General features: G+C 48.1%; 1 protein-coding gene across 5 annotated transcripts in view; it reads right to left on the bottom strand.

Moving 5' to 3' along the window:
• SH3KBP1 (SH3 domain containing kinase binding protein 1) overlaps nt 1-23799 on the bottom strand; it is a 340123-nt gene that overhangs the window by 43378 nt on the left and 272946 nt on the right. For 4 of the 5 annotated variants that reach the window (XM_047715300.1, XM_047715297.1, XM_047715301.1 and 1 more), the window contains 4 exons: nt 19409-19516; nt 9010-9061; nt 5899-5979; nt 3007-3166 (listed from right to left, as the gene is read on the bottom strand). In XM_047715300.1, coding sequence (XP_047571256.1) covers nt 3007-3166; nt 5899-5979; nt 9010-9061; nt 19409-19516 — 401 coding nt within the window. Of the gene's footprint in view, nt 1-3006; nt 3167-5898; nt 5980-9009; nt 9062-19387; nt 19517-23799 lie in introns of all 5 variants that reach the window. The other variant, XM_047715298.1, reaches the window with a different exon arrangement.

The raw sequence follows: 23799 nt of genomic DNA, 5'->3' as shown, positions 1-23799 counted from the left end.
ACCATGTTAGAGTAGGCACTGGGCTCCCTTCAGCCGGATGAGCAAGCGGCCAAAGGAGGTATTGGTTTCCCAAATGCTCCCAGCCTTGCCTGAGTCTGCCACTTTCTAGGATTGTCAGGAAGGAAGCCAGCGCCTCTCCTCCCTTGTCCCATTTCTGCAAACCCTGTGCCCTGACGGCTGGGCCACCATGGGCTAAGTGGGAGACCATCCAGGTGAAGAACAGTGATATTTCCCACTGGCTTATATACACAGCCCTCCTCATGCGTCTTCCCCAGCGAGCCATACCTCTAACGGACAAGTGGATGATGGGAGAGTTGGAGGTGGAGAACAGCGAGACAGAGGAGAGATGCGAAGGGGGCTTCTGGGAGTCCAGAAGGTCCCAGTTACAATTCACTTTCCCTTTGCATTCAGGTCCAACTGGGGCCTCACAAAGCCTGTACCTATCCCACAATGAGACGGTTGAGAACAACCTTTGAAGGCAAAGAAGCCATTGGAATTGCACTTCTCTTCAGATCAGATTAGAACAGGAATATTCCGGAAATTGTTACTGACTTCAGGGAAATGACTGTAGCCTCTGGAAGACTAACAGAATTTGGCAGAGCGTGCCTTCCCTTCCCCTTTCACCCACCAGAAAGAGATGCACAACCTTTGCTCTCCAGTTTCTCTGTGTAGCTCATATTTTCTTCAGAAGCACTTTGGTTTACGTACTGTTTTCTTCTGGAGTGCTAGCTGCTGAGCCAGCCATGCTACTGAGCCCTGGGCTGAGGTCACCAGGGCGGTCACATGGCCCTGTCTCGCGCATATGCACACAGGCTTCTATCTGTCGGCAGAAGAGGGCATGACATGTAGGGCCTGACCCGCTCAACAGTGGCCCTGGTCCCATGAGTCTCCCCATGGGCCATCACATGGGGGCAGTTGTTTGGGCCTTGGGAGCTGTTCACAGAACGATGCAGGCGAGCCAGCTGCCACTCCGATGGGCCCGCCAGCACTGAGGTCACTGGCTGCGTGGTCAGCTGGGGAGCTGGCCTCCCGTGCTTGGGCCATCGTGCGTCCACCACAGCCGGCGGAGCTTCTGACATGGCTCAGCCACTCACAGAGCTACCTGCCCCTGCATCTGGGCAAGGGCGGTAGTGGTGTTTGTATTAAGAGCGAACGGGTCCTGCTACCACATGGATGAACCTTGGGGCCATCAGGGTAAGTGAAATCAGCCAGTCAAACAGACAGATGCTATGTGGTTCCACTTACATGAGCCATCTAGAAGAATCAAATTCACAGATGTAGAAGCACAGTTGGTCCTTGAACAACATGGGTTTCAACTGTGTTGGTCCACTTATAAGTGGATTTTCTTCAATGAATACAGGCCAGTACTGCAAAATCTAATTTCTCTTCCTTATGATTGTCTTAATAATGTTTTCTTTTCTCTAGCCGACTTTATTGTAAGAATACAGTCTATAATACATAGAACATATAAACTGTGTTAATCGACTCTTCACATTGGTAAAGCTTCTGGTCAACAGTAGGCTATTAGCAGTGAAGCTTTGGGGGGGCACAGTTGTACATAGATTTTCAACTGCATGGGGGTCAGTACCCCTTACCCTGCGTATTCGAAGGTCAACTGTACACTGGTGGTTGGCAGGGGCTGGGCAAGTGGGAAGGGGAGTTGGTGCTTAATGGGTACAGAGTTTCAGTTCTGCAAGATGAAAAGAGGTCTGTGGATGGATGTGGGTGTTTGCCCCACAATGCAGATGTCCCTGATGTCACTGAACTGCACACTGACCAATGGCTATGGAGGTCAATTTTATGTCACGTGTATTTACCACGATTTAAACCTTGTTTCCTAAGAAGTAAACGAGCCCCACATTGGGTGTAGAGATTACTTAAAAATTAAATCTTAAAAAAAGTAAGAATGACAATGGAACTAACGTTGATTTACAAGCATGGGGTTGCACACCTGGGGACTGTCATGTTCCATCCTTTTGTCTGCATTCCATTATCATCCCCAATTTATAGGCAGAAAAAGTAAGGTCTTGGAGAGGAGCAGTGACATGCCAAGGCCCGCCCACCTATGAACAAGATGAGATGCAAACCAGGAAGCCTGCTGACTATAGCCCAAGGGTGCTGAAGCCCCATGAGACTCACCAGGCATACTTGGTTCAAAAGAACAAAAATCTGGCGAGTGACTGTGTGCTGACAGGTACATGGCAAGACCTCCAGGCCAACAGCTTGCTCTGCTGTATGACACCAACACACATAATACACATGTACTAGGAGAAAGTTCTGGCAGCTAACTCGGGGAACTAACACAACACTTCTTTGCTCCGTGGTGGGCAGCTCAGGCCCTGGAGCACAACATCCAACTCTGACTCCCCACTCCCGACCTGTGTGCCCAGCCAGCCAGCGAACAAATGTGAGTTGTGCCAGGCACACCTCAGAACCGCTGCCTGAACAAAGCATGTCCCTTGCCTTTGAGGGTCTCACAGTTCGGAGACACGTACACTAAGACAATATTTGCCAATGATGGGTCCTTGGTGCCACAATAGGGCTGCATAGTCCAGGGCCAAGGGAGCCTGGGGCTGGGACAAGAGGCACCGCAGAGCAGGGAGAGGGTCAGGGCATGGAGCTCCCAGTGAGTGGTGCGCACCCGAGGCCAGGGGGACATCCAGGGATGACGGGGGTCGTGATACCCACATTTCCAGTCTGAAGGGCGGCAGGCACACCCTCAAAAAGCTCAGGGAAAACCCCTCCGTGTGAGCAGAGCCTACATGCGGGATACCTGATTCCCATCTGCTCAGCCGAAAACCCGCACTGTGAATCCCGGCCTCCAACCCACTTCTGTCCAAGCACAGAAGAAGCAAGAACAGAAGTAGCTGGAGTCTTCAGACAGCTTTGCTAGAAGGTGGAAGGGCAGCTCCGTCCCCTCTCCCTTAGCTGGCCGCACTCAAGGTCCCTCTCCTGTGGCCCACGGCCAACCCTCACCCGCCCCCCATGGCAAGAGCAGAGCAGTACCTGGTGTGGGTCAAGGGACCCACTGGTCGTTCAGGCCTCCTGGGGGGCAGCGCACCGGGTCTGCTAAGAGAATTGGTCTTGGGTGGCCGCGGCTTTTTGGGCGGTATGGCAGGAACGGAGGGCTTCTGTAAATCCAGTTTTGGCTCTCTCTCTGGTCTTTCTTTAAGTCATTGTTTAAAAAGCATAAAGAAGACAGGGAGATCTAGCGTAAGTGACAGTACTTAGGGGCAGACTGCTCGTTTCCTGTATTTAAAAAAAAAAATCACTGAGGCTACTTGCAAAGGTGAAGTTGGAGGGTGAAGAGCATTATTTTTTTAAATTTGTATTTATTCATGTATTTTTAGAGCCTTCTTTATTTTTTGGGTCAAGTTAGGAAAATGCCCTCCACAGCTGCAGCCCACCATTGGCCTTTGCCCGTGCTGGCCTGGAGGGCCCTTCCGGCCACTGCCCACCCACGGTGAACTCCCACAGATCCTTTCTCAGGCCTACTCATTGGCCTGGCTGAACCAGGACACTGTCACACTCCCTTCTCAACAGCCGAACCTACCCTCAGAGGCAGACTTTCTTACTCCCTCATCTGAGCCCAGAAAGGCAGCCCTTCATAGACGGGTTCCACTTGGCTACTTTCCGGGTGTGTATATGCCTGGCAGAGCCTGTAGGCCGTCAGTCCCCCAGGGCGGGGCCCATGTCTGGTCGTCTCTCTAGATCCGACCTGGTGCCTGGCGCATAGCAGGTGCTCAGCAAATGGTTGATGAGTTTGTTCAAGAACCCACATGACCTGCTGGGTGTGAGGAGGCAAGAGGCCTGATGCCTCTCAGGTCAGCCTGTGTAAAGGGCCATGAGCCAGTAAGTTGTGTGTGGGGGGGCATTTCTGGGAACAAAGAATTAATTCTGGATTCTTTTTGTGCACAATTTGAACTTGGAAGGTAAACTGGGGTTTCACAGGTATTTGGTTTCCAAGGGTTTTTCGAGTCAGCTATTAGAATGAAGTTAAAGTCAGATCTGGCGGCCAACTAAGCAGCAGCGTGACTGACAACTTCGTGTTTTCTGTCCCCAGTTAGCCGTGCCCCATGTGTGGCGTAAAAAGCACACATCCACGTTCTTCTTTATAAAGATGGAACTTCAAAGAACTGCCCACTGGAGGACAGGCCGGTTCCCTATGCTCACTCATAAGCTGCAACTCTGAACAGTTCTGCTTGCAAACACACACTCATATTGCTCAGCTGCCCAGGCTGATTGGCAAAGCATTAAAAAGCCCACCAGTTACTATGCAGACACCACTGTGCTCACCCCCGCACTTCAGTAGGGGAATACGCTCCATCCGGGAACGCTGGGAGCTCACTCACTGTCCACGGGGACCAGAGGAGGAAGGGCTTGCCTCAGATGCAAAGGAGCAGAGACTCCTCCCGCTGGAATGCACTGGGGGTCGGCCTCTCTGGCGTGTGCTGAGCAAATGTGGGGGGGGGTTGTGCCCACCTCACAGGGAAGGCCAAGTCTCAGGGTGGGGCTGGCTCTCTGGCTCCCCTGTTGTTCTGACCAGGGTTTCTGCCTTCTGGACCCACTGTGGCACTGAACAAGGAATCAGAGGAGTGGAAGGAACCAGAAGTGTGTGGTCACTTGGTCAGCCAACTAGGGCAGTTGTTCACATGTAAGCCCAGTCCTTATGTCAGTCAGCATGGAACAGAGCAGGAAGTTCCTGTGTTGGAGTCTGGTTGTCAGCCAGAGACTAGTCATGTGTCCTCCGTGTCGACAGGGGGCAGTGTTCGATTATGTCACAGCACACACTCTCCTCAAAGGGCTGTTTGCATGATATACACATGGCTGTTTTTTCACTGCTCTGGGACACAGACCTGTGTCCCTTTCAATGAGGTTCCACAACTTAGATTTTAAGTGTTCACTGTGCAGGAAAAGAGATGTAACTTCTTTAAGAGCTGGCAATGTTGGCAAAACTTTTGGCAGGCTGATTAAAAAAATATGAAACTTCACAATAAAATTTCATGAGGCCACCCAGGAGTATCTCCAAATAATTACATTCATTAATTCAGCATTTCTCTTGTGACTTCCAAATAACTGCTTTTTAAAATGGAATTTGCTCTGCCTCCTGTTCATAATAATAACATAGCACTTTCCCCATAAAATGTGTGATCAATCAAATCTTAGACACCTAACAAAATGAGTCCTTCCACAGCATGCAGATTTCTCTGGGAGATGTACTCAGAACAGTAGGGAGTCAAAAACATTTGTAAAAGTTGACTGTGTGAGTCCCAGGAAGCTACTCCCCTTCAGATGACTTTCCTGACCGCCTTCAGGGGACTGTGGGCCCTGAGCTGCTTCTCCCAGTTTTGCCATGCCCCTCCCCCCTAGCATTCTTGACCAAGGACATGTGTCTGTGACATAGTAGCCAGAGTCAAAAGTCCAGCAGTGACCGAGGATGACGGCTTTCATTTGTCCTGATGGCAATTTCTCTCAGTCACAGGCTCCGGTCAACAGGGAATAAGTGCCCTGGGGCACGAGGCACGGGAGAGGGTAGGATGGAAACTCTGGTAGATACATCCAGGGCCTCAGGAAACTTGTAGTCGGCACCTTGGCTTCAAGATGCTGCTGGTGTAGGAAGGGCGGCAATGGCAGGAAGACTGGGATAGAAGAACCCTGATGTGTTAAGTGACTGGTCTGGTTGTTTTTCATTTGGTGAGGAATTCTGGCCCAAAAAAGCACCACATAACCCTCTCTCCTATTTCCTTAGCAATGGGATATTTAAAAGCAACCAAAATAAAACCATAATCACCATATTCCCCCCTAAAAACAAACTCTGTGGGTAATATGGACTAGCCCCTGACCGACGGCTTTGTCTCCGGCTGTTCGAGCAGTATCAGTGAAGACTTGATTTCATACCTTTCTCATCTGTTCTGTTTGGAAGCGTTTCTGGTCTCTCAGGAGGTATCTTTTTAATTTCATGTTTTCTCTCAGTGGTACCTAAGGGGGAAAGGATAACAGTGATCAGAACATGTTTTCTCTATCCATTTATTAGACACACCAGCATTTTAAATATTTATCAGGTACAGCAAAGTCAATAGACTTTTCTCCCCCTAAGCGGAGCGCTGGTGTTACCTGGCAAATATAAGCCGCTTAGAAAACAGCAGAAGCCATTTCTGGCCTATGTCATTAAGTTTGCCTGCCTATATGTCCTTAATTTACAAGGATGCCATTAATATTTTCTGATATTTAAATCTGACTTCCTTAGACATCAAAACAGTCACAGGAAATCACTGGGTGTGGGTGGAAAATATGTATAGGCAAGTCAATCATCAAAATATGCAAATAATGGGTCACTGGCGATTGCTCTACAAATAAAAAGAAATTTCACAGGGATCTGGATCCTATGTTGTAGCCTCACATCGTTTGCTACCCCTCCCATTAAGAGGTGAGGTCTATGTCCCCTGTCTGGAATGTGGGTAGGCTTGTGACTGCTTCAACCAGGGGCCAACACGATATCATATAATTTCCAAGGCTGTGTCATAAAAGACTGTGTCGCTTATGCTTTATTTGCTAGAACACTGAATGTCCGTGTGAGAAGTCCACAAACCTAAGGCCCGCTGAAGAAGCCATGTGTAGACATGGTCTACATGCCCCCACTGAGCCCAGCCCTCCAGCCATTCCTGTCAAGAACAGCCAGACATGACAGCAAAGCAGCCATCTCCAAAGTGGGTCCTCCAGCTTCCGCTGGCCCAGCGGTCCCAGCTGAGGTCCCAAATGCCAAGGAGCAGAGAGACAGATGTCCCAGCCAGACCCTGTTCAAATTCCTGATCCCAGAAACCATGGGCATAAGAAGATCGTTGTTTTCCGCCACCAGATTTGGGGTGTTTTGTTATGCAGCGATAATAACGAGAGCCTATTCTTAAGTAGAGGGATGTGCAGAGAAGATCTGTGGTTGTCCTTCAGTCCAGTATATCTGTGCCTGAATCCCTCAAATGTTACATATGACATTTTCCCAAATATACCTGCAGGGCTCTGCCGACTGCAGCTGCTCCCTCACCTGGGGTCCTCAGCAGGGCCCGTGGCCTCAGGTGCATAAGCACATTTGCAAAACAGCTAAAGCATAAAACCAATCACAAGTTCTCCTCAGACTTAGAGACTTGCTTGAGTGCTCGGTGAATTCCTTACTGCCCATCCCTATTGATGGGAACCTGGAACTAAAATCTCAATGACACAGTATCAGAAGCCAAAGGAACTGAAAAAAAAAAAAATCCACTGAACACACTTTACCAAAATCTCCTTAATGACTCATTACAAATTAAACACTGTATCTAATTTCTGTCAATTCCATACTTTTCTGGGTTTTTTTGGTCAAAGCTGATGATAAGGAAAATATAAATATCTACCTCCCTGTCACAAAGCAATTCCCAGGATCATTCAGCAGGATAAATTAAGGAGGGCAAGGATTGCATGGAGCACTGGGTATTATACACAAACAATGAATCATGGAACTCTACATCAAAAACTATAACATCATAAAAATTATTAAAAAAATAGATGAGCAGTAGGAATCTAGGAAAATCAAATGCCACCTTGCTTTGCCCCACAGAGATCCAGCATAACCTTACATAAAACTGCTTTAAAAGGAAAAGAATTTGCCTATTGTGCTACAATCTAGGCTTCTAATGATAATGAACATGTTTGTTATTCCTAGAGATACAGGAGGAACAGACGATCCTATTGCCATGAAGAACCTGATCCTAGTTACATTCTAGGCTCCTTGAGCCTTGGGCCACTCAACTTATCTCCTTGGTCTATAATCCATCACCAAAGCCTCGAGGAAAAGGGTCGTCAGAGAAAAGCAAAACAAGAGCCAGCTTTAATTTCAGCACAACAAAATATTGATCCGGTGTGAACCACTAGGTGGCAAAATTAAACTGCTCAATGCAAACTACGATGTGGGGGGGGGCGTGGAGCAAGAGACATAATTAACACCTCATTTCAGGGCATAAGCTCACTAATTCTCAACTATCCTAAAGGGAATGGTAAAGGAATTTGGGGTCAAGCTGATTACCCCCCAAACTCGGTGGGCCAAAAGGCCTTAAAAAATCACTCATTAATAAATTTGTGAATAAACCAATCTGGAAATTTATTCATACTTTAAATGCTATAGAAATATCACAGTTATTAATGTGTGGAACTAAAAATACCCCTACTCTTCTTCTGTTTAAGTTGTTAATTTTTTAAAATGCCACTTAACTGGTTATTCATGGAGGAATTTCTCCCCGTAATTAGTTCTTAACAATTATAAAGGAGAGTTCAATGGGGAAATATGAATGATCTTTTCTACGTATGAGAACCCTGTGCGCAATGAGTTACCAAACGTCCAATCATGTCATGTCTTCCTATGTTATTCAACCTTAATGTCTGAACTACACAGAAAAAGTGAATTGGACTCTTTTTAAGATGAAAAAAGTCTCATGAGGAAAGATATTTATTGCCAGAAGAACATTTTTTTGTTGGGGGGGGTATGTGAAGTAAGTACACATTTTGGTTAACCACGCTTTTTTTTTTTTTTTGGGTTAAAAATTTAGCCCCACTGTACATGCGTGGTGAGGCTATGACCCGTGGAAGCAATCCTCCCTAAGCTGACCCTTGAGATGAGATGAGCGCGGGTAAAGCAGGACAATTCAGTTCTTCTTTCCTTAAAAGCAGTTGATGAGAAAAAAACAAAAAACAAAAACAAAAACAACAGTGTAAAAAAAAACTGGTTTACTCCAGAACAGTCTTTCTGGTCATTCAACTTGGGAGGCCAGTTTTTTTTTTTTTTTTCTGTACCAGGGATACATTTTAATGGTATGTTTAATTTTTAGGAGAAGCAGCAACAGATTTAAAATCTGCCTGCTGAGACCAAGTGGTAAGTTCCCAATTTGGTGATCCGTGGCATTTGAACCTAAGAACCTTGAGCTCTCCCGAGGGTGCTGTAAATACAGAAAGTCCCACGCTGTGTCCAGAACGGAAACACATTACCTGCCCCTTGCTTGATGACAGGAGCGGACGGAGGAGGCGGCTTCTTGGGTCTCTGAAAAATGAGTCAAAACGATAACACATGAGATTGTTGGCAAGCCAATGAGATTGTTGGCCTGTCACATAAGGATTGAAGACTGTTTACTAGATGTAGTTTGGACAGTCCAGAGGAACTCTCCAAAAAATTGAGCAAATCTCTCTCCGGGGATGTCAGGTTTTGGCACCTTTAAACCAACACTAAAATAAATTCAGTTTGCAAAACAAAACTTTGATGGACAAATGAAATACCATTTCCCCCTTTCTAAATTTGTAACAGCCTTCTGGAAAAGCACGGCTCAGCAAAAATGGCCTGCAACTAGCAAGCACAATGGTACTCCTACACTGAAACAGCATTTGCAATTAAGATTTAATCTGCTGAATAACCAAGTGATTCGGGAGAGTACTGGGACAGCATGAAATCAGATCTGCTCTGGACAGGGGACCTTCACCAAAAGCAGGCCAAGGGGCTGCTGTGGCTGGGAGTCAGTGGGTTCTAAACCTTCAGCCCTTCTGACCCCAAGGCTGGCAGGCCACTTGTGAGGCCCCCCCCCAGACCAGGTGTACCCTGGAAAGTGTAATGGAGCTTTTTTTTTTTTTGCATATTGGCTGTGGTCTGTTTTTCTCTCACAACCTGTCACTCTGTAGGTGACGAGGCAGCGATGCAGTCAGTGGCATCCGCCCCTGAACCGGTTCCAGGGCCTCTCCTTGCTCACCCAGGATTGACTGTAGGAGGAAGAGGGTCAGGCTGCACTTGGCAAGTGATTCAGGGGCCAAGAATCCAGCCAGGGCACAACTCTTGGACACCACACTTGGAGAGGGGAGCCAGAGGCGAGGAGAAAACCTTCTCAATATCAAAGTCATTAAGGAAAGATAGAAACCAGAGTATTTGAGAATTGAATCCACGTTGCCGCTGATACTTCTCCCCCGACCCTCTCTGGGCCTTACACACCAGTGACTTTTTCAACAGCTCTAGAGAGTCTCTCCTGCACTCTGAAACCGTACCAGTCTGACATCACCACGAGGACCAGCCAAAGCACCCTGCAGTCCCCAGCCCCTACCCTCTGGGGCCCACCGGGGCCTGCTACGGTACTAGCATGAAGAAGGAAATGATTTCGAGTAAAACCCGGAGAATAGGAGACCCGTGAAGAACTTTCTCAGGAGGCATCACAACAGGAAGGCTCTGGATTCTGTGACATGTCACCTCTGCTCTTCAGTAGCTGGCTGATGTGGCCATTACCTGGAGGAAGTAGTGCAGCGTGGTGGCCAAGACGTGGGGTTTCAGAGCCCGACTGATGACAAATCCTGGCTCTTTCAAATCTCAGCCATGGACACGGGGCAGGTGAACTGACCTAGCTAAAGCTTCTCATATGGAAAATGGCAATGGTATTACCTCCCTCTTGAGAGGAGGTAGTTTCACAGGCACAGGGAGTCAGTAAGCACTGCCCTGCTGAATCTTCATGACAAGACTTTAAGTAGTGGTTTTAGTATGCCCATTTTGCAGATGAAGTGATTGAGGCTTAAAGAGATGAAGCCACTCCCCAAGTCACCATGCTATTAAATAGCATGGGGGCTGGGAGCCCAGCCCTGTGCTGTCTGACCCACAGGTCTGCTCTGAGCCACTGCAAAGGACCCGCCTTGCCAGAGGGCATCCACAAGACAGCCCACAACACGGCCATATACGACACACAGTATATGTGTGTGTGTGTGTGTGTGTATATATATATATATATATATATATATATATATATATATACACAAAAGCACAGGGAACTGTATCATGTGAAAGTTAGGGGGAAGAAAATATGGGTATTATGCTGCAGCTACAATACGAGCTCAGATCAATTATGTTACAAAATATACAGAAAGAGAAAAAGACTGGAAAGGAACCAATTTATAGCATGATACCTGACTAGTATAGGATTATGGGCACGTGTGGGTGTGTGTGTCTCCTTTTTAATATGTTTCGGTGCTGCCTATATGAGTACTGGCTAACGTCATTCTAAAAAAGAGACAGAAAAATGCTCTAAGGGCCCCCTTGCCCTGCACACAGGCCGTCACGCTGGCGGAAGGCCCTTTCCCATCTGCCAGCCCCATCTAGCTCTCCACTCCAGCCTCTTCCTTTTTCTGCCTCCCTTTTCTACCCTTGTACAAATTAGCTGGGGACAGATGTGTGTTTACCTAATGAAGTTATTGTTGAAACTCTGCCAACTAACCTTCCTTTACTCCAGGATCAGAGTAAGTTCTGATTCACAGACAGCGCCCTGTGGCCTACTTCTTCCTGGCCAAGCCCCAGCGATGCCTACCCTGTGAATGTCTTGCTCGCTTCCTGCTCCTTTGAAACATTTTATAACCAATTTCACATGAGCCTCCTCTTGCCGAGGCTGTTACCCCAGCGACCTTGCCTCAAACCACAGGACCCCAAATTAAAAAAAAAAAAAAGAGAGACAATTACAAGTCATCATGTTTTCCAAGATTACTGTGCAAAGAAAAAAAAATCCCTCAGTGTTGTCAGATTGGACACGGAGCAGACACACAGAATGTGACTGGGGCAGGGCAGAGTGGCACCAAGAGAGAGGACAGGAAGCATTAGGCTAAGATACTGAGTGTGACAAGCATGGTCATGGGAAGTGTGGGCTTGACAGTGGCAGAGGCAGGAGGAAGAGGTGTGAGGGGTCGTGAGGGGCCCTGGCGGTAGTAAAGGCAAGTGGGGCCAGTTCTGAAAGAAGGGCACAGTCTATGACTGTGTGCCTTGTACCCACCAGGTTTGATCCGTGCTGGCTGCGGGCCAGCTGTGCTTATGAGCAGAATGGGTTTACAGGCTGTCCTACGTTTCTTGGTTTTTTTTCTTTGACTGACTTCACTCGATGATGCCCTCAGACTTAGCCTTCCTGCCTCCTTAGAGGAAAAATGATGCCACGTTTTCAAAGAAGAGGTCTTTGAAGGTAATTCTAAACAAAAACTGGGGCCTGGGTTCAGGGGCAGCTCCAGACTGTCCCCCAAGTGATTAACAGATGACTGCACAGGAGCCTACAAGGATTTTCCTCTTTAAATGCAACAGGAAGACGGGGCAGTGAGAACTGAGAAGGCAGGCTGGGAAAATCTGTAGCAAAACGTGACAGGAAAGACTTCAGCACAGGCATTCATGATTCTTAAATCAAAAGACGTAAGCACGTCGCTTAGTCGGTTTTCCCCAAAATGTCCGACTGTGACCGGAAGAAGGAAATAGCACGGAGGGGACCTCCAGGTTAAGCAGTAGCCCAGCGCGTGCTCTGCTGAGTTGACTGGCATTAGCCGGTGCCACAGGTGTGCAGTCAGAAACACCCTTTCAACCCAAGCGAGTATTTTAAGTCATGAATTTTTAGAGGCACTTGTTCTATTTCTTCTCTTTATCCCTCCCTCCATAGAGGAAATATAACACTCCTGATCCAAATTCAGATGGCTTCAGCCTGCTCGATTTGTAGATCAATGCTAGAGACAGAGGATATTAGAGCTATGAACGATCACAGGGTCCCCTCTACACTGGGGAGACTGAGGCCCAGAGGGGCTGGGTCAATCACTGGGCAGGAGCCAAAGAGAGCCCAGAACTCATATCCCTCAATGTCCAGACCGTGGCAATTCATTAAGAGTCAGCATGAAAATGTTCCTAACAAAATCAATGAGCCAACATTTTCTGATTTCTAGGAGAGCAGAATGTGTTCTGCGGTCTTCCCATACACAGGGTGTACAGGCCTGTGTGTGCCTGCGTGTGCGTCTGCCAATGTCGAGCCGTTGGCTTGGACACTAAGCAAACACCATCCTTCAAAGGATACATTAACTAGATCTGATTTCTTACCATTATTACCAGGAAGGAAATAGATCTGAATGTTCTGGAGTGAAGACAGCAGGAAGGCAAGTCTTACTTCCTGCTGATGGATTTCTGAGCTGACTCTGCCCTTTGTTTGGCAAGCCTGGTCAGTCCCAGGCAAAGAGCTCATCAGCTGGCTCAACCGCGCTCCTGGCGGGAATTCTGATTTGCCACTGGGCCTCTTGCCTTCAGAGTTCTGGCCCCACACATGTGGTTTGTTGAGAATAACCAGAGGAGCGCACTCCTGATGGCCAGGTACTCTTGAGTGGGTCACTTTGCTAGAGGGAAGCAAACCCTGGCTTGATTTTCAGCCTTGGGAAGCCCTCCTCCAGGTATCCAGCTAAGTTCTCTAGAGGTGTCTGTGTGAAGCTGGAGAGGGAACAAAAATGGACAGTTCCTGACCAGGATATCCCTCACAGCTCTAGAAACAACATGAAGACCTCCACTCTGCTCGTTGGTTCCCTGTGATTACAGCAAGGGCCCCTCTGCACCCTACAGAGTCCCTAGCACAGGAGGTCCCCAGGGGCCACCACAAAAACCTGCTCTCAGCAGGGTCTCTCTTGAGTTTCCTCTCCTTCACCTTTGGCCCGGTGGCCTGCATCCCTGGTCTCCCTCTTGGCTGGGCCCATCTAGAATGCTAGCCTATTGGGGAATCATGCAGGCTTTGATATTTGGCTTCTCCCCAAGATGCTCTCACACTTTACCCCCTTGGCTCATGCCTTTGCTCCCTCCACCCACTGCAAAAGTGAAGCCTGAACTCCATGCCCAGACCTCACATCCAGATAGAAAGACCCGAGCTCCACTATGTCTGGGAGGAGGAGTTTGACAAGGGACCTGGCTTCTCCCTGCCTCCCCTTCCTCTTTCAGGCTAGTGCAGGAGAGAGCAGTTAAGTAGGAGGGGAGGGGTCGAAGGAAGGGAAGGTACACATGGTCACCAAATGACAAGCCAATCTTGAGAGCCAACCCTGTACTGAGCATGCTGCTATGGGCTGAATGTTTGTCCACTGAATGGACCCCGAATTCCTATAGTGAAACCTAATCCTCAATGTGGGGTATGTTGAGGTGTTGCATTTAAGGGGTTGACCGGGTCATGAGGGTGGCACCCTGAAAGACGGGATCAGTGTCCTTACAGAAGAGACCCCAGAGAGCTCCCCTACCTCTTCTGCCATGTGCAGGCACAGCGAGAAGACAGTCATCTATGAACCAGGAAGTGGACCCTCACTAGATGTTACTTCTGTTGGCACCTTGACCTTAGACTTCTCAGCATCTGGATTGTGAGAAATAAAGCCCTATTGTTTATAAACCACCCAGTCTATGGTATTCTGTTCCAGCAGTCTGAACTAAGACACATACTTCTGGGCCCCATGGAGGAGAGGCTTGGGACACGAGCTCTGCCTTCAAAGAGATGACCGCTCAGGCAGAGCAGTGACAGAGAAGCACACCAGGCAAGAGTACAACTGAATGAGGGGCTCAACTGAGCGAGTACAGGCTGTATCAGCAGAGAAGGGAGAAGGGGGCCATCCAGGCTACTTCGGGGAAGCTCAGTTAGGGCTCCACCATTAGGTTATGCTTGGGTGACATTAGTGCCTTCATGGTCCCCATCTCTGCAGGTGACATTACCCAGAAAACTACACTGTAGGTGAATTTTTTTTCACAATGGTGATAATTGGAAGCACGTATTTGTTTCTCTTTGGAAGACCATTTGGGGGAAATAATTCATTGGACATCTTTAGAAACTAGAAGTACTGGTTCTCAAAAGGCTGAAGGACATGGCTAGGAAAAGAGAAAATTTGGGTTGAGTCGGTTTTATAAACTGGGTTGTCAGACGATGGGGGCTAAGGTAAGGGGCCTCCTAGGAAGGTGGTAAATAGAATGTAGTCACAGCTACACTGGCAAAATCCCCCTCCAGCAGACTAGCCATTGTGGGAATCCAGCAAGTCTTCCTTTCCTGTGAAAGTCTGGACAAAACTGCTGAGAGATCTTAAGGTTGGCACTTGACCATAACTGAGAAAGTGGGGAACATACTGGATTGCACAGCGTGCCTGGAGATGGACAATGAACAGGAAGGGTCCGGTCAGCTGTGAACCCCGAGAGCCGTGGAGAGTTGCTGAGGCCGAGGGTGCCATGTGCTCACCAGCAACCTCTGGGATGAGCTGAGTTCAACACACAGCTCCCCGGGGGAGCCCAACCCTCTGGTGCATAAGGGGGCCCTCCAGCTAGACCTGCAGGACCTGTGGTGAGGGCCACCAGCTCTCGCAGAAAGCACCAAATAAATGTGGTTTCCTGTGAAATCTGGCTTCTAAAAAACCCGGCCCGCAGGGAGCGAACGCCCTGGGCAGGCAGACCCATGTGTTCCAGACTGGCTGACATTTCAGTTCTTGTTGCAATTAGTAAGCTGGCAGTCTGCTCGCTGGGTAAGTCTCTGCGAGTTGGCAAAGGTGAGCCTGCATCGCAGCCACAGGCATCTTTAGAAAATTTTGAGGGAAGGTTTCTGTGTACCTGAGAGGCGGATACTCTGCTGTAGAACGTTCACTGGGGAACCTTGGCAATGCGCTGGTTCTTGACGTGGTCTATAAACTCAGAAGGGTCCTTCATGTCAATGGACCCTAGAACAGTAACGTCCTGTTCGGGTGATTTGAACAGTTTCTCTTCACGGCTCTAGAGCTCGAGACTTTTTCTTAAAAAGCAATCGTTCAGGAACATTATCGTTCAGGATATCTATTCTATTTTTTTTCAATGACGGTGAGTTTTCTGCTGTTCTTGAGAGTTCAAGTTCCCCATTTTCCTTCCATAATGATGACAGAGCATGTGCACCGCTTCACTGGAGCTCTCAGAATATTTAATCTTTCCATTTTGATATTCAATTTTACTGTCAAGTCTCAAAATAAACAGCCAGCCATCAAATCTAGGTTCTCTCATAAATAGCTTACATAATTGCTCTAAAATATGCACCAAGAGACCAATGGGTGCTCTCCCCCCCACCAGGAACATCTTGAGAGAAAGCCCCAAAGCGTTTGTCACCTAATGAGAGAGAATCTGCTGGGAACTCTGAACAAAAGCCCTCCAGGAAATTCCAGAAGGCTCTGTGGTAACCACCTGAGTCCGGACCGAGCCGCAGCAGAAAAGAGCCAGACTCCTCAGAATGCTTTGGTGACGCCTACTAATTCAGGAGGTCTGCCACGGAGTAAATGCTCTTTGCTGCTGTCTACCCTAATCACCCCAGCCCGTCCTCTTTTCTGGGTGAACGGTTGCAGCCCCAGCCACTGGCAAGACAAGATGACATGTGCTGAAACTGGTGGCAGACTCTGTCATCCACACAGTGCATTTGTGCTAATGATTCTAATCATCTTCACACAGCCAACTCAGCAAACCACAGCCCCAGCTCCTGCCACGCTGTCACCAGCTCACCAATCCTCTGTGCACCGCGATAAAGGCTGCTAGAGCGGCCAGTGCAAAGCTGGTTGGCTGGTTTTGTGGGCTGAGGTGGGAGGGGGGATGAAAAGGATGTAATACTTCACATGTTCTAAAAGCTGAATGTCACATTATACAACCACTCTTCAGCTGTGGGTATTACTTTGTCTGACAGGTTTGACTATTGTTTCCCTCAGCCAAGTCATCTTCTTCTTAGGGATGTGGTTAAGAGACCACCTATCAAAGAGATGGTGGCTGCTTGTCCAGGTTCGCAAGATGCCCACAGGGCCCCCAAAGAGCGTGCACACCTCAACGAGCAAGCTGAGTCCACTCCTCACTGACAACTCCACACTCTCGGTGGAAGCCTTCCCTTAATATCTTATGTAACAGAGCAGAGCTTCTAGAAGGGTATGCCATGGAATCACTCTCACCTGGTGCCATTACTACCCTACTAAAATATGACTAGGAACTAGAAAGCAAGGGGCCACAGTAGAGGCAACCAAAGACTTGGCCCATTTGTTAAAAGAATTCTCCAGATTTTACCTCAGCCTTCAAAATCACAGTATCTCCTGCAGAACCAGCAAGGTGGCAAATGGCCAGCAGGACAGCATGCTCACTACGATTCCTTGGCCACAGGGAAAGGAGTCACCAGGAAGGTCTTGGCATCCAAATGCTTCAGGACGTGAACGCTTTTTACCAGGCTTGCAAAGATTGGTGAGAAGGGTCAGACGGGCAGTCTGGACGGCCCTCTCCCCTCCACTCCTTGGAAGAGGCCCACCCTCAGTGTCCTTTTGGAAAGGTCCAGCAGGTCTCTATGGCCCTGAACATCAGACCTGCTGCCTGACGCTAAGCCCACGAGGATAGCAGCCGCGTGCCCTCCTCCCTTCTTATCAGCCAGCACGGCGGCCAGCCGGAGAGGAGGGACCCAATACGCACACGGTGGATGAAGAAAAAAACATAAAACATAACTGCCAGGCAGCAGATCGTGAAAAAATATGAGAAGCAACATGAAGATTATGCCATTCTGTGTTCGCCTGTCTCTACAAATGTATTTTTTAAAGTACTAGATTTCTTTTTGAAGGCTAGCCTCAAAGTTCTCAGATGCATTTGGATTCCCAGGGGAGCTCATAAAGACGTCAGGATAACTGTGTTGATTTGACCGGCTGAAACAAGATGAACCAGAGTCCGACGTCTATCATTACAGCCCAGTTTCCGCTGAGGCCTTCCCACACTCAAGCGAACGGTAATTAAAAAGACGGGAAGGGTTGACCTGTGTGGGGCCTTTACCAAGCACCAGGCGCCAGGCTAAAGAATTCCCATTTTCTCAACAGTTCAACAGGGTAGGTACACTTCTTCTTACAGTTTTGTAGATGAAGATACTGAGGCTGAGACACATCCTGTGAAGGTGACCTTGAACAGAACAAGTAAGTGACAGGGCACGGTCAGGCCCGGGTCCAGCTGATGCTGTGGCCTGGAGTCACGAGCACTCTGCTCTCTACATGGCTGCCACATCTCACGCCTGTGTCCTCTTGGTTCAAGATGTTTACTATCCCATCGGTACTAAATGTTGGCATCTGTTTTTCTCTGGGGTGGATTCTGTCCACTGATAACCCACCACACCTTGACCTGCCAATAAAAACGGCTCCAGTGATTTTGTTTGCTGGAAATTTTTTCTTGAATGGAGAACCCTTCTCTGTTCTAGGAACTTATTCCCCTCCTCCGATATAGTCAGGAACTGGAAGGTGGAGCTGTCATCACTCAGACAGATACCTGCTTCTATAGCAGCACTTCCCAAGCTGTAATGTGGAAACGGTTTGCCGGAGGGTCTTGTTACATGTGGGTTGTGAGGCCCAGGTCGCAGGTGGGGCCTGAGTATTTCCAATAAGCTCCAGATAATGTACAGTGTGGCCCGTGGACCAGCAGTAAGAGTCAGCGATATAGAAAACACCAGGAAGCAGAATCCAGATTCTCTGAACCCCAAACTCAGGTCCAAGAAAGAATAACACGTGTGGAGCAGAACACTCTTCCACTGAACAATACAGTAAAGCAAGCTATCCTAAAGCCTAAGGGGGTGGCCCTAGGCTTCACACCAATCTGAAGATCGGCAGGGCATGACCTTGGTGGGTCCCAACACCGCAGCTTCTTTAATCAACACATTCATTCATCAAAGCAGTACGTACACCATCGATGCTGTTCAGTATCCTTAGCAACCAATCCACCAGGGTGGATAACCCTTCATAAACTCCAACTCTACTGGAATGGTCATGGGTCAAGGCTAGGTTCATGGTCTAGTAGCAGTGCCCCAGCAGGTGTAAACAGGAACCAGTCCAGAAAGGCAAGGAGAAGTCAAGCAAAGCCTGAGCAAACAGCTCTGAGGTACGGAGCAGAATGGGAAAGACCAATTGTTGCCCCCTTATGATACAACGTGCTTCTAACTTTTCCAAAATTTCTTGTTCCATCCTCATCAGAGAGACAGTACACCCGGAGTGAGGCAAAGACGGGCTGGCTCACTGAAACCACAGCTTCGGAAAACGGGTCCCCACAAAGAGAAAACAGATCAGAGGCGTAAGCAAACACACATATGGACAAACGCATGTGTACAAGGCCACATGTGTACCCACAGTGTAAGAACATCGGTGGCCTCGCTCTGTGCCCTCCACTTCACAGCATGCTTTCTGCAGCCGCCCGCCCGGCCAGCACTGGGCCGCTCCCCACCCCTCCGAGGACACCCCGCAGAGGAGGGAGGCAGTCCGCTTACCAAAGGGAGGGCCCGAGAGTTCTTGCCACTTGGGTGCTTATATGTTCCGGGCACCACACCCAGGGCTTTACACACACTATCTTATTTATTCGTGTAGCAACACCAGAAGAAGGATCACCGTGATTGGCTGTCAGATGAGGAAACTGAGGCTAGGGGAAGGTAATGAATGCGTCCACACTCGTGCCCAGCCTACCGAAAGGCAGAGGGCTCCAAAAGCTGGTCCACTGAACTAAAATGCCAGGGCTCTTCAGTGGCCCACTAAATTCCCTCCCCTGGGATTCCCGAGACACATCATGGGAGCACATGCTGACGGCATGTGGAGCGCTGACCTCAAGGCCAGGAAGACTTACATTGCCCTCCTTCTCAAAGTCAGGTGGAAGCAGCTTCACGAAGTTATCAGGGAACACTCCTCGTCTGCCGTTGAGCTCTCCTTCCCACCAGCCCACATCGATGCAGTCCTAGGAAACGGGAGAACAGACAGTGAGAAATGGGGCAAGCACCCTCTGGAGAGGTCCCACACCCCTTTTATTTTATTTTAAATATTTTATTTATTTATTTGAGGGAGAGAGAGTGAAAGAGTACAAGCAGGAGGAGAAGAAGAGGGAGAGGGAGAAGCAGGCCCCCCACAGAGCGGGAAGCCCGATGCAGGACTGGATCCCAGGACCCTAGGATCATGAAATGAGCCAAAGGCAGACACTTAATGACTGAGCCACCCAGGCGTCCTAGATTGCATTTATTTAAGAGAGAGACAGACAGAGAGAACGAGACAATACAAGGAGGGTGAGGGGCACAGGGAGAAGCAGGCTCCCTGCTGAGCAGGAAGTCCCATGTGGGGCTTGATCCTGGGACTCCAAGATCTCGAAGGCAGACGCTTAACCGGCTGAGCCACCCAGATGCCCTGGTCCCACACCCCTTTTAGAGAGAATGGAGGGAGGCCCTTTCCTTGAGGCCACTATCAGCGCAACAGTGGTTACTGAGATGAAGTCAGCACAAATCTCCAAAGTCAGACGGGAGAACAAAAGCACAAGTGTGCCAGCGCTGTGGGCTGGGACTCAGAACCCAGGGCTGCTGTCAGAGGCCCTGCATCAATCCAATCCGCTTTTCTTTAAAGATGGGATGATAAAAAAAAAAAAAAAAAGATGGGATGATAATATGTATTTTCTTCGTCTTAATTTTGCTGAAGCTTTAAAATAATTTCATTAACCGCAAACGTGGCTTCAGGAAATATCACATGCACAAATTTCCTCATTGATTGGCTTGACATAAATCTCGTGGAAATTAAAAAGACGCCTTGCGACAGTCAGGCAAGCATAAGAAGAATCACACTTTTGGCAAGCTTGTGAACACACCGCCCTTCCTCACCTTCTCTTCTCCGGGCTAATGGGGCACCGCTGTCATTGGGAAAAGCCCTTCCCCCACCTTACAGAACTCAATGTTTGCTCACTAAATGAAAGAACAAATCTACTCATTCTTCCGGTTCAAACCTGCTACCCTACTCTGTTCATTCCCTCGTCAGAAGCTTTCTGAGCGCCTGTTTCGTGCGAGGTGCCGGGGAGAGCGCGAGACTGTGCCAAGCTTCTGACCCAAGCCGCACAGCCTTGTGGTTCTCCTGGGCCTTCCACCTCAGGCCACAGAACCATTTCTATTTGCTCTAGTTTGTATCTCACATTTGTCCTCTGGCTCCAACTCCACTTCTGCCCCCCGGTCCAAGACTCACCCGGCCTACCGCAAACCCCCTCACTTGGGTGCTTCTTCCTGCCCTGTGTGAGGACAATGTACACACCCCGCTCTTGGGTATCATCCTTGAGTAAAAACCCAATTCTCAGACTGTGACCAACAATTCCTGCTACAGCCAAGAACCAGCAGAGGCTTTCCAGAAAATGTTAGTAACACGTCTGAAGCGCGGCAAGTTCACTCAACAAAGGGAGGAGATCGTGCTCAGGGCCCATGGAGAGACACTCATGGTCCTCCACAATGGCAATGGGGATGGGGAAGGGGCCAGGAGGGCCCAAGCTGCAGATGCGCAGCAGGCCTAGGGCCCCACTGTAGACCCCCGAGGGCCACAGTGTATGTGAGATCATACATCTTAGCAAGGTGAGGAACGTATCTGGCTTTTTGACCATTTATGCCTCCAGCCCACTGGACAATGCCCAATAATAATAAGTATTTGTGGAATCAATGAGGACTTTTTCTAACCCTGAGTTCTGTGATCTCTAGCAATCAGGACAAAGTAGACTCTAGAGACCTTAACTCATGATGATTTTACATAAGAAAAAGTCCATCTCAGGTGAGAAGTAAATGAGCACCACCTTCCTTCTCCCAGCCGTCTGTTACAAAGATAAATGAACTCTTTAGAAGAGGTGTGGGTTCTAGAAATGGATCCTTAATCATGGATGGTAAATTCTAGTCCTGACCAACACCGAAAAACAGACACTTGAAGCATCAAGTTCAGATTTACTCAGGACAAACTGAGGTTCAAAAGACAACATGAGGGAATGCTTATCTTTCTTGGAAAATGATAAGAGAAGCCCAGGTAGGTATTCTGGTCCTGCTCAGGTCACATCACTCCCTAAACAATCTAGCATCAGTCCCCACAGAAGGTTCCATGAACGGGGACTGTGATGGTGGCAAAGGACGATGGCTTCTGATGTTCTTCCGGCTCTAAGAAGATCTTGTCATCAACTATACCAGAAAATCTTGCCAAGGAGCAGGGGGTGACATTCCTTTACTCTTAAGTCCTTAGAAATTAAATCTTTCAATCCAGATGGCTCTGATTCTCAGGAAATGCTTGGCACCTTTTTTTCTCCTCTTTTTCTAGACAAGTCCTCTTCTCCTCAAACCCAGCTTGAAATTTACCTTTAGGAAAGTGATAATGATTGAGTGCTTTATCTTTTCTTGAACACTCACAACTGTGTTAATTTGTATTTCATGATATTCACTTCAACAAACATCCATGAAATGCAAAGTATCTTAAAGTTCCTTCTGTTGGCACCAGATGTGAAACCAGCAAAGAACATGGTCCTAACTCCAGGGAGCTTAGAGATTTACACAAAAGAGCCCCCCACCATATTATACAAGGTCCCTTTGGATGACCTTTATCAACGAAGAGTTCTGGTACCAAAGAGGAGAAAATCATTAACAGCTTTTCAAACCATCTTAAATCTTGTCATGGGGGGGCGCCTGGGTGGCTCAGTGGGTTAAAGCCTCTGCCTTCGGCTCAGGTCATGATCCCAGGGTCCTGGGATCGAGCCCCGCATCGGGCTCTCTCCTCAGCGGGAAGCCTGCTTCTCCCTCTCTCTCTCTGCCTGCCTCTCTGCCTACTTGTGATTTCTGTCTGTCAAATAAATAAATAAAATCTTTAAAAAAAAAAAAAAACATCATTGTTAAAAAAAAAAAAAAATCTTGTCATGGGGGGAGCGTTTGCTTATGTGCGGACTGAACTTCCCTGCACATTCATTTCAGAGCACCTGATACAGAATTACATCCATAAAAGGCACTCAAATAATGTTTAGCGATACATTTCTTTTCAAAAGCTTTCTTCTAAACTTTCCAACTGGTGCAAATCCATGCCTCACCTTAGTCTTCTGCAAGCACTAATCCAAGAATCATTGTAATGAACCCTTTTCCTTCACATGTGAGAAAAACAATGAAGAAAATTTTAATAAGCAGAAGCATATCCAGAGTAACTTTAGAACTTATACATGCTTACAGGGCAAAATAGGGCATAGGACATACTTATTACACCTCCCATCAGTGGAGAATGGCTTGGATGGCTCATCTCTCCTTGGCTTCTTAAGGAAAACATTAACAGTACTAATCATTGTGTACTTCAAGGTAACACAGGGAAAGCGTGAAGGTAGAACACAACCTGTCTTGCTGTTCTGATTGGTTAAGAGGACAAATACAAGGCTCGTGGATGAGATAAGCACGTCCCAAAAAGAAAATGGTCAGTGTGTCTTAGGACATGGAGGAAGCACTGCAGGACAGAAGCCAGCCCGAGTCAAGGTACCTGGTGAGGGACAGAGACTGAGAGCGAACGTAGGCCCTTCTTACCCCCTAGCAAGAGAAGCTAATTTAAGGGAAACTGGAACAATTCTGATAGCAGAATGAGAAGCAGAATACCTCCTCGTCAACAAACCAGGAAGAAGAACAAACCTTCTGATGGTAGAGATGAAGAGACAATTATTTGTATGAGGGCTGTGCTTCTGGAAGTATAAAAGAGCACCAAATTCAATTTATTTACTGAGAACTGAAAACATGCAGGATAGCAGAGGAATTCAGGGATGAAAGAGAAAATTATAAAGTCTTTAACAAGGTTCTGGAGCTCAGAGCCTAGTGTGAGAGGCAGACAGTGAATCACTATGGAGCAGAAACACCGGCAGGAGTGCTCAGTCTGATTTAAAAACAAGTGGGTCCAAGAAAAACCAGGTAGCCCAAAGAGGGAACGAGGGGTGAACCAAAGCAATGAGAAAGGTCAAAGGCAGGATCGTGGAGCATGAAGGAAGGAAAGAGAGAGAGTGGGAAGTCAGGGTCTTGGAAGAGAACATTCAAGAACTGGCACTTAGGATGGAGGCAGTGCCTGGCTCCCAGGGGACTCCCAACCAATATCTACTGAACAGCAATGTGAGGTGTGAGGCAAGATGGCCCCCGCAAGTGGCAGGAGCAGAATGGAGGGACAGGTGGTCAGTGATTTGTGAGGCCAGAATGTCATCAGGGTGGAGTGGATATCCCCAAGGAGGAT

Source organism: Lutra lutra, chromosome X (genome assembly GCF_902655055.1).
Source record: "Lutra lutra chromosome X, mLutLut1.2, whole genome shotgun sequence".
Lineage (NCBI taxonomy): Eukaryota > Metazoa > Chordata > Mammalia > Carnivora > Mustelidae > Lutra > Lutra lutra.
Note: the sequence above shows the minus strand (reverse complement) of the source record. Positions and strands in the feature narration are given on the sequence as shown.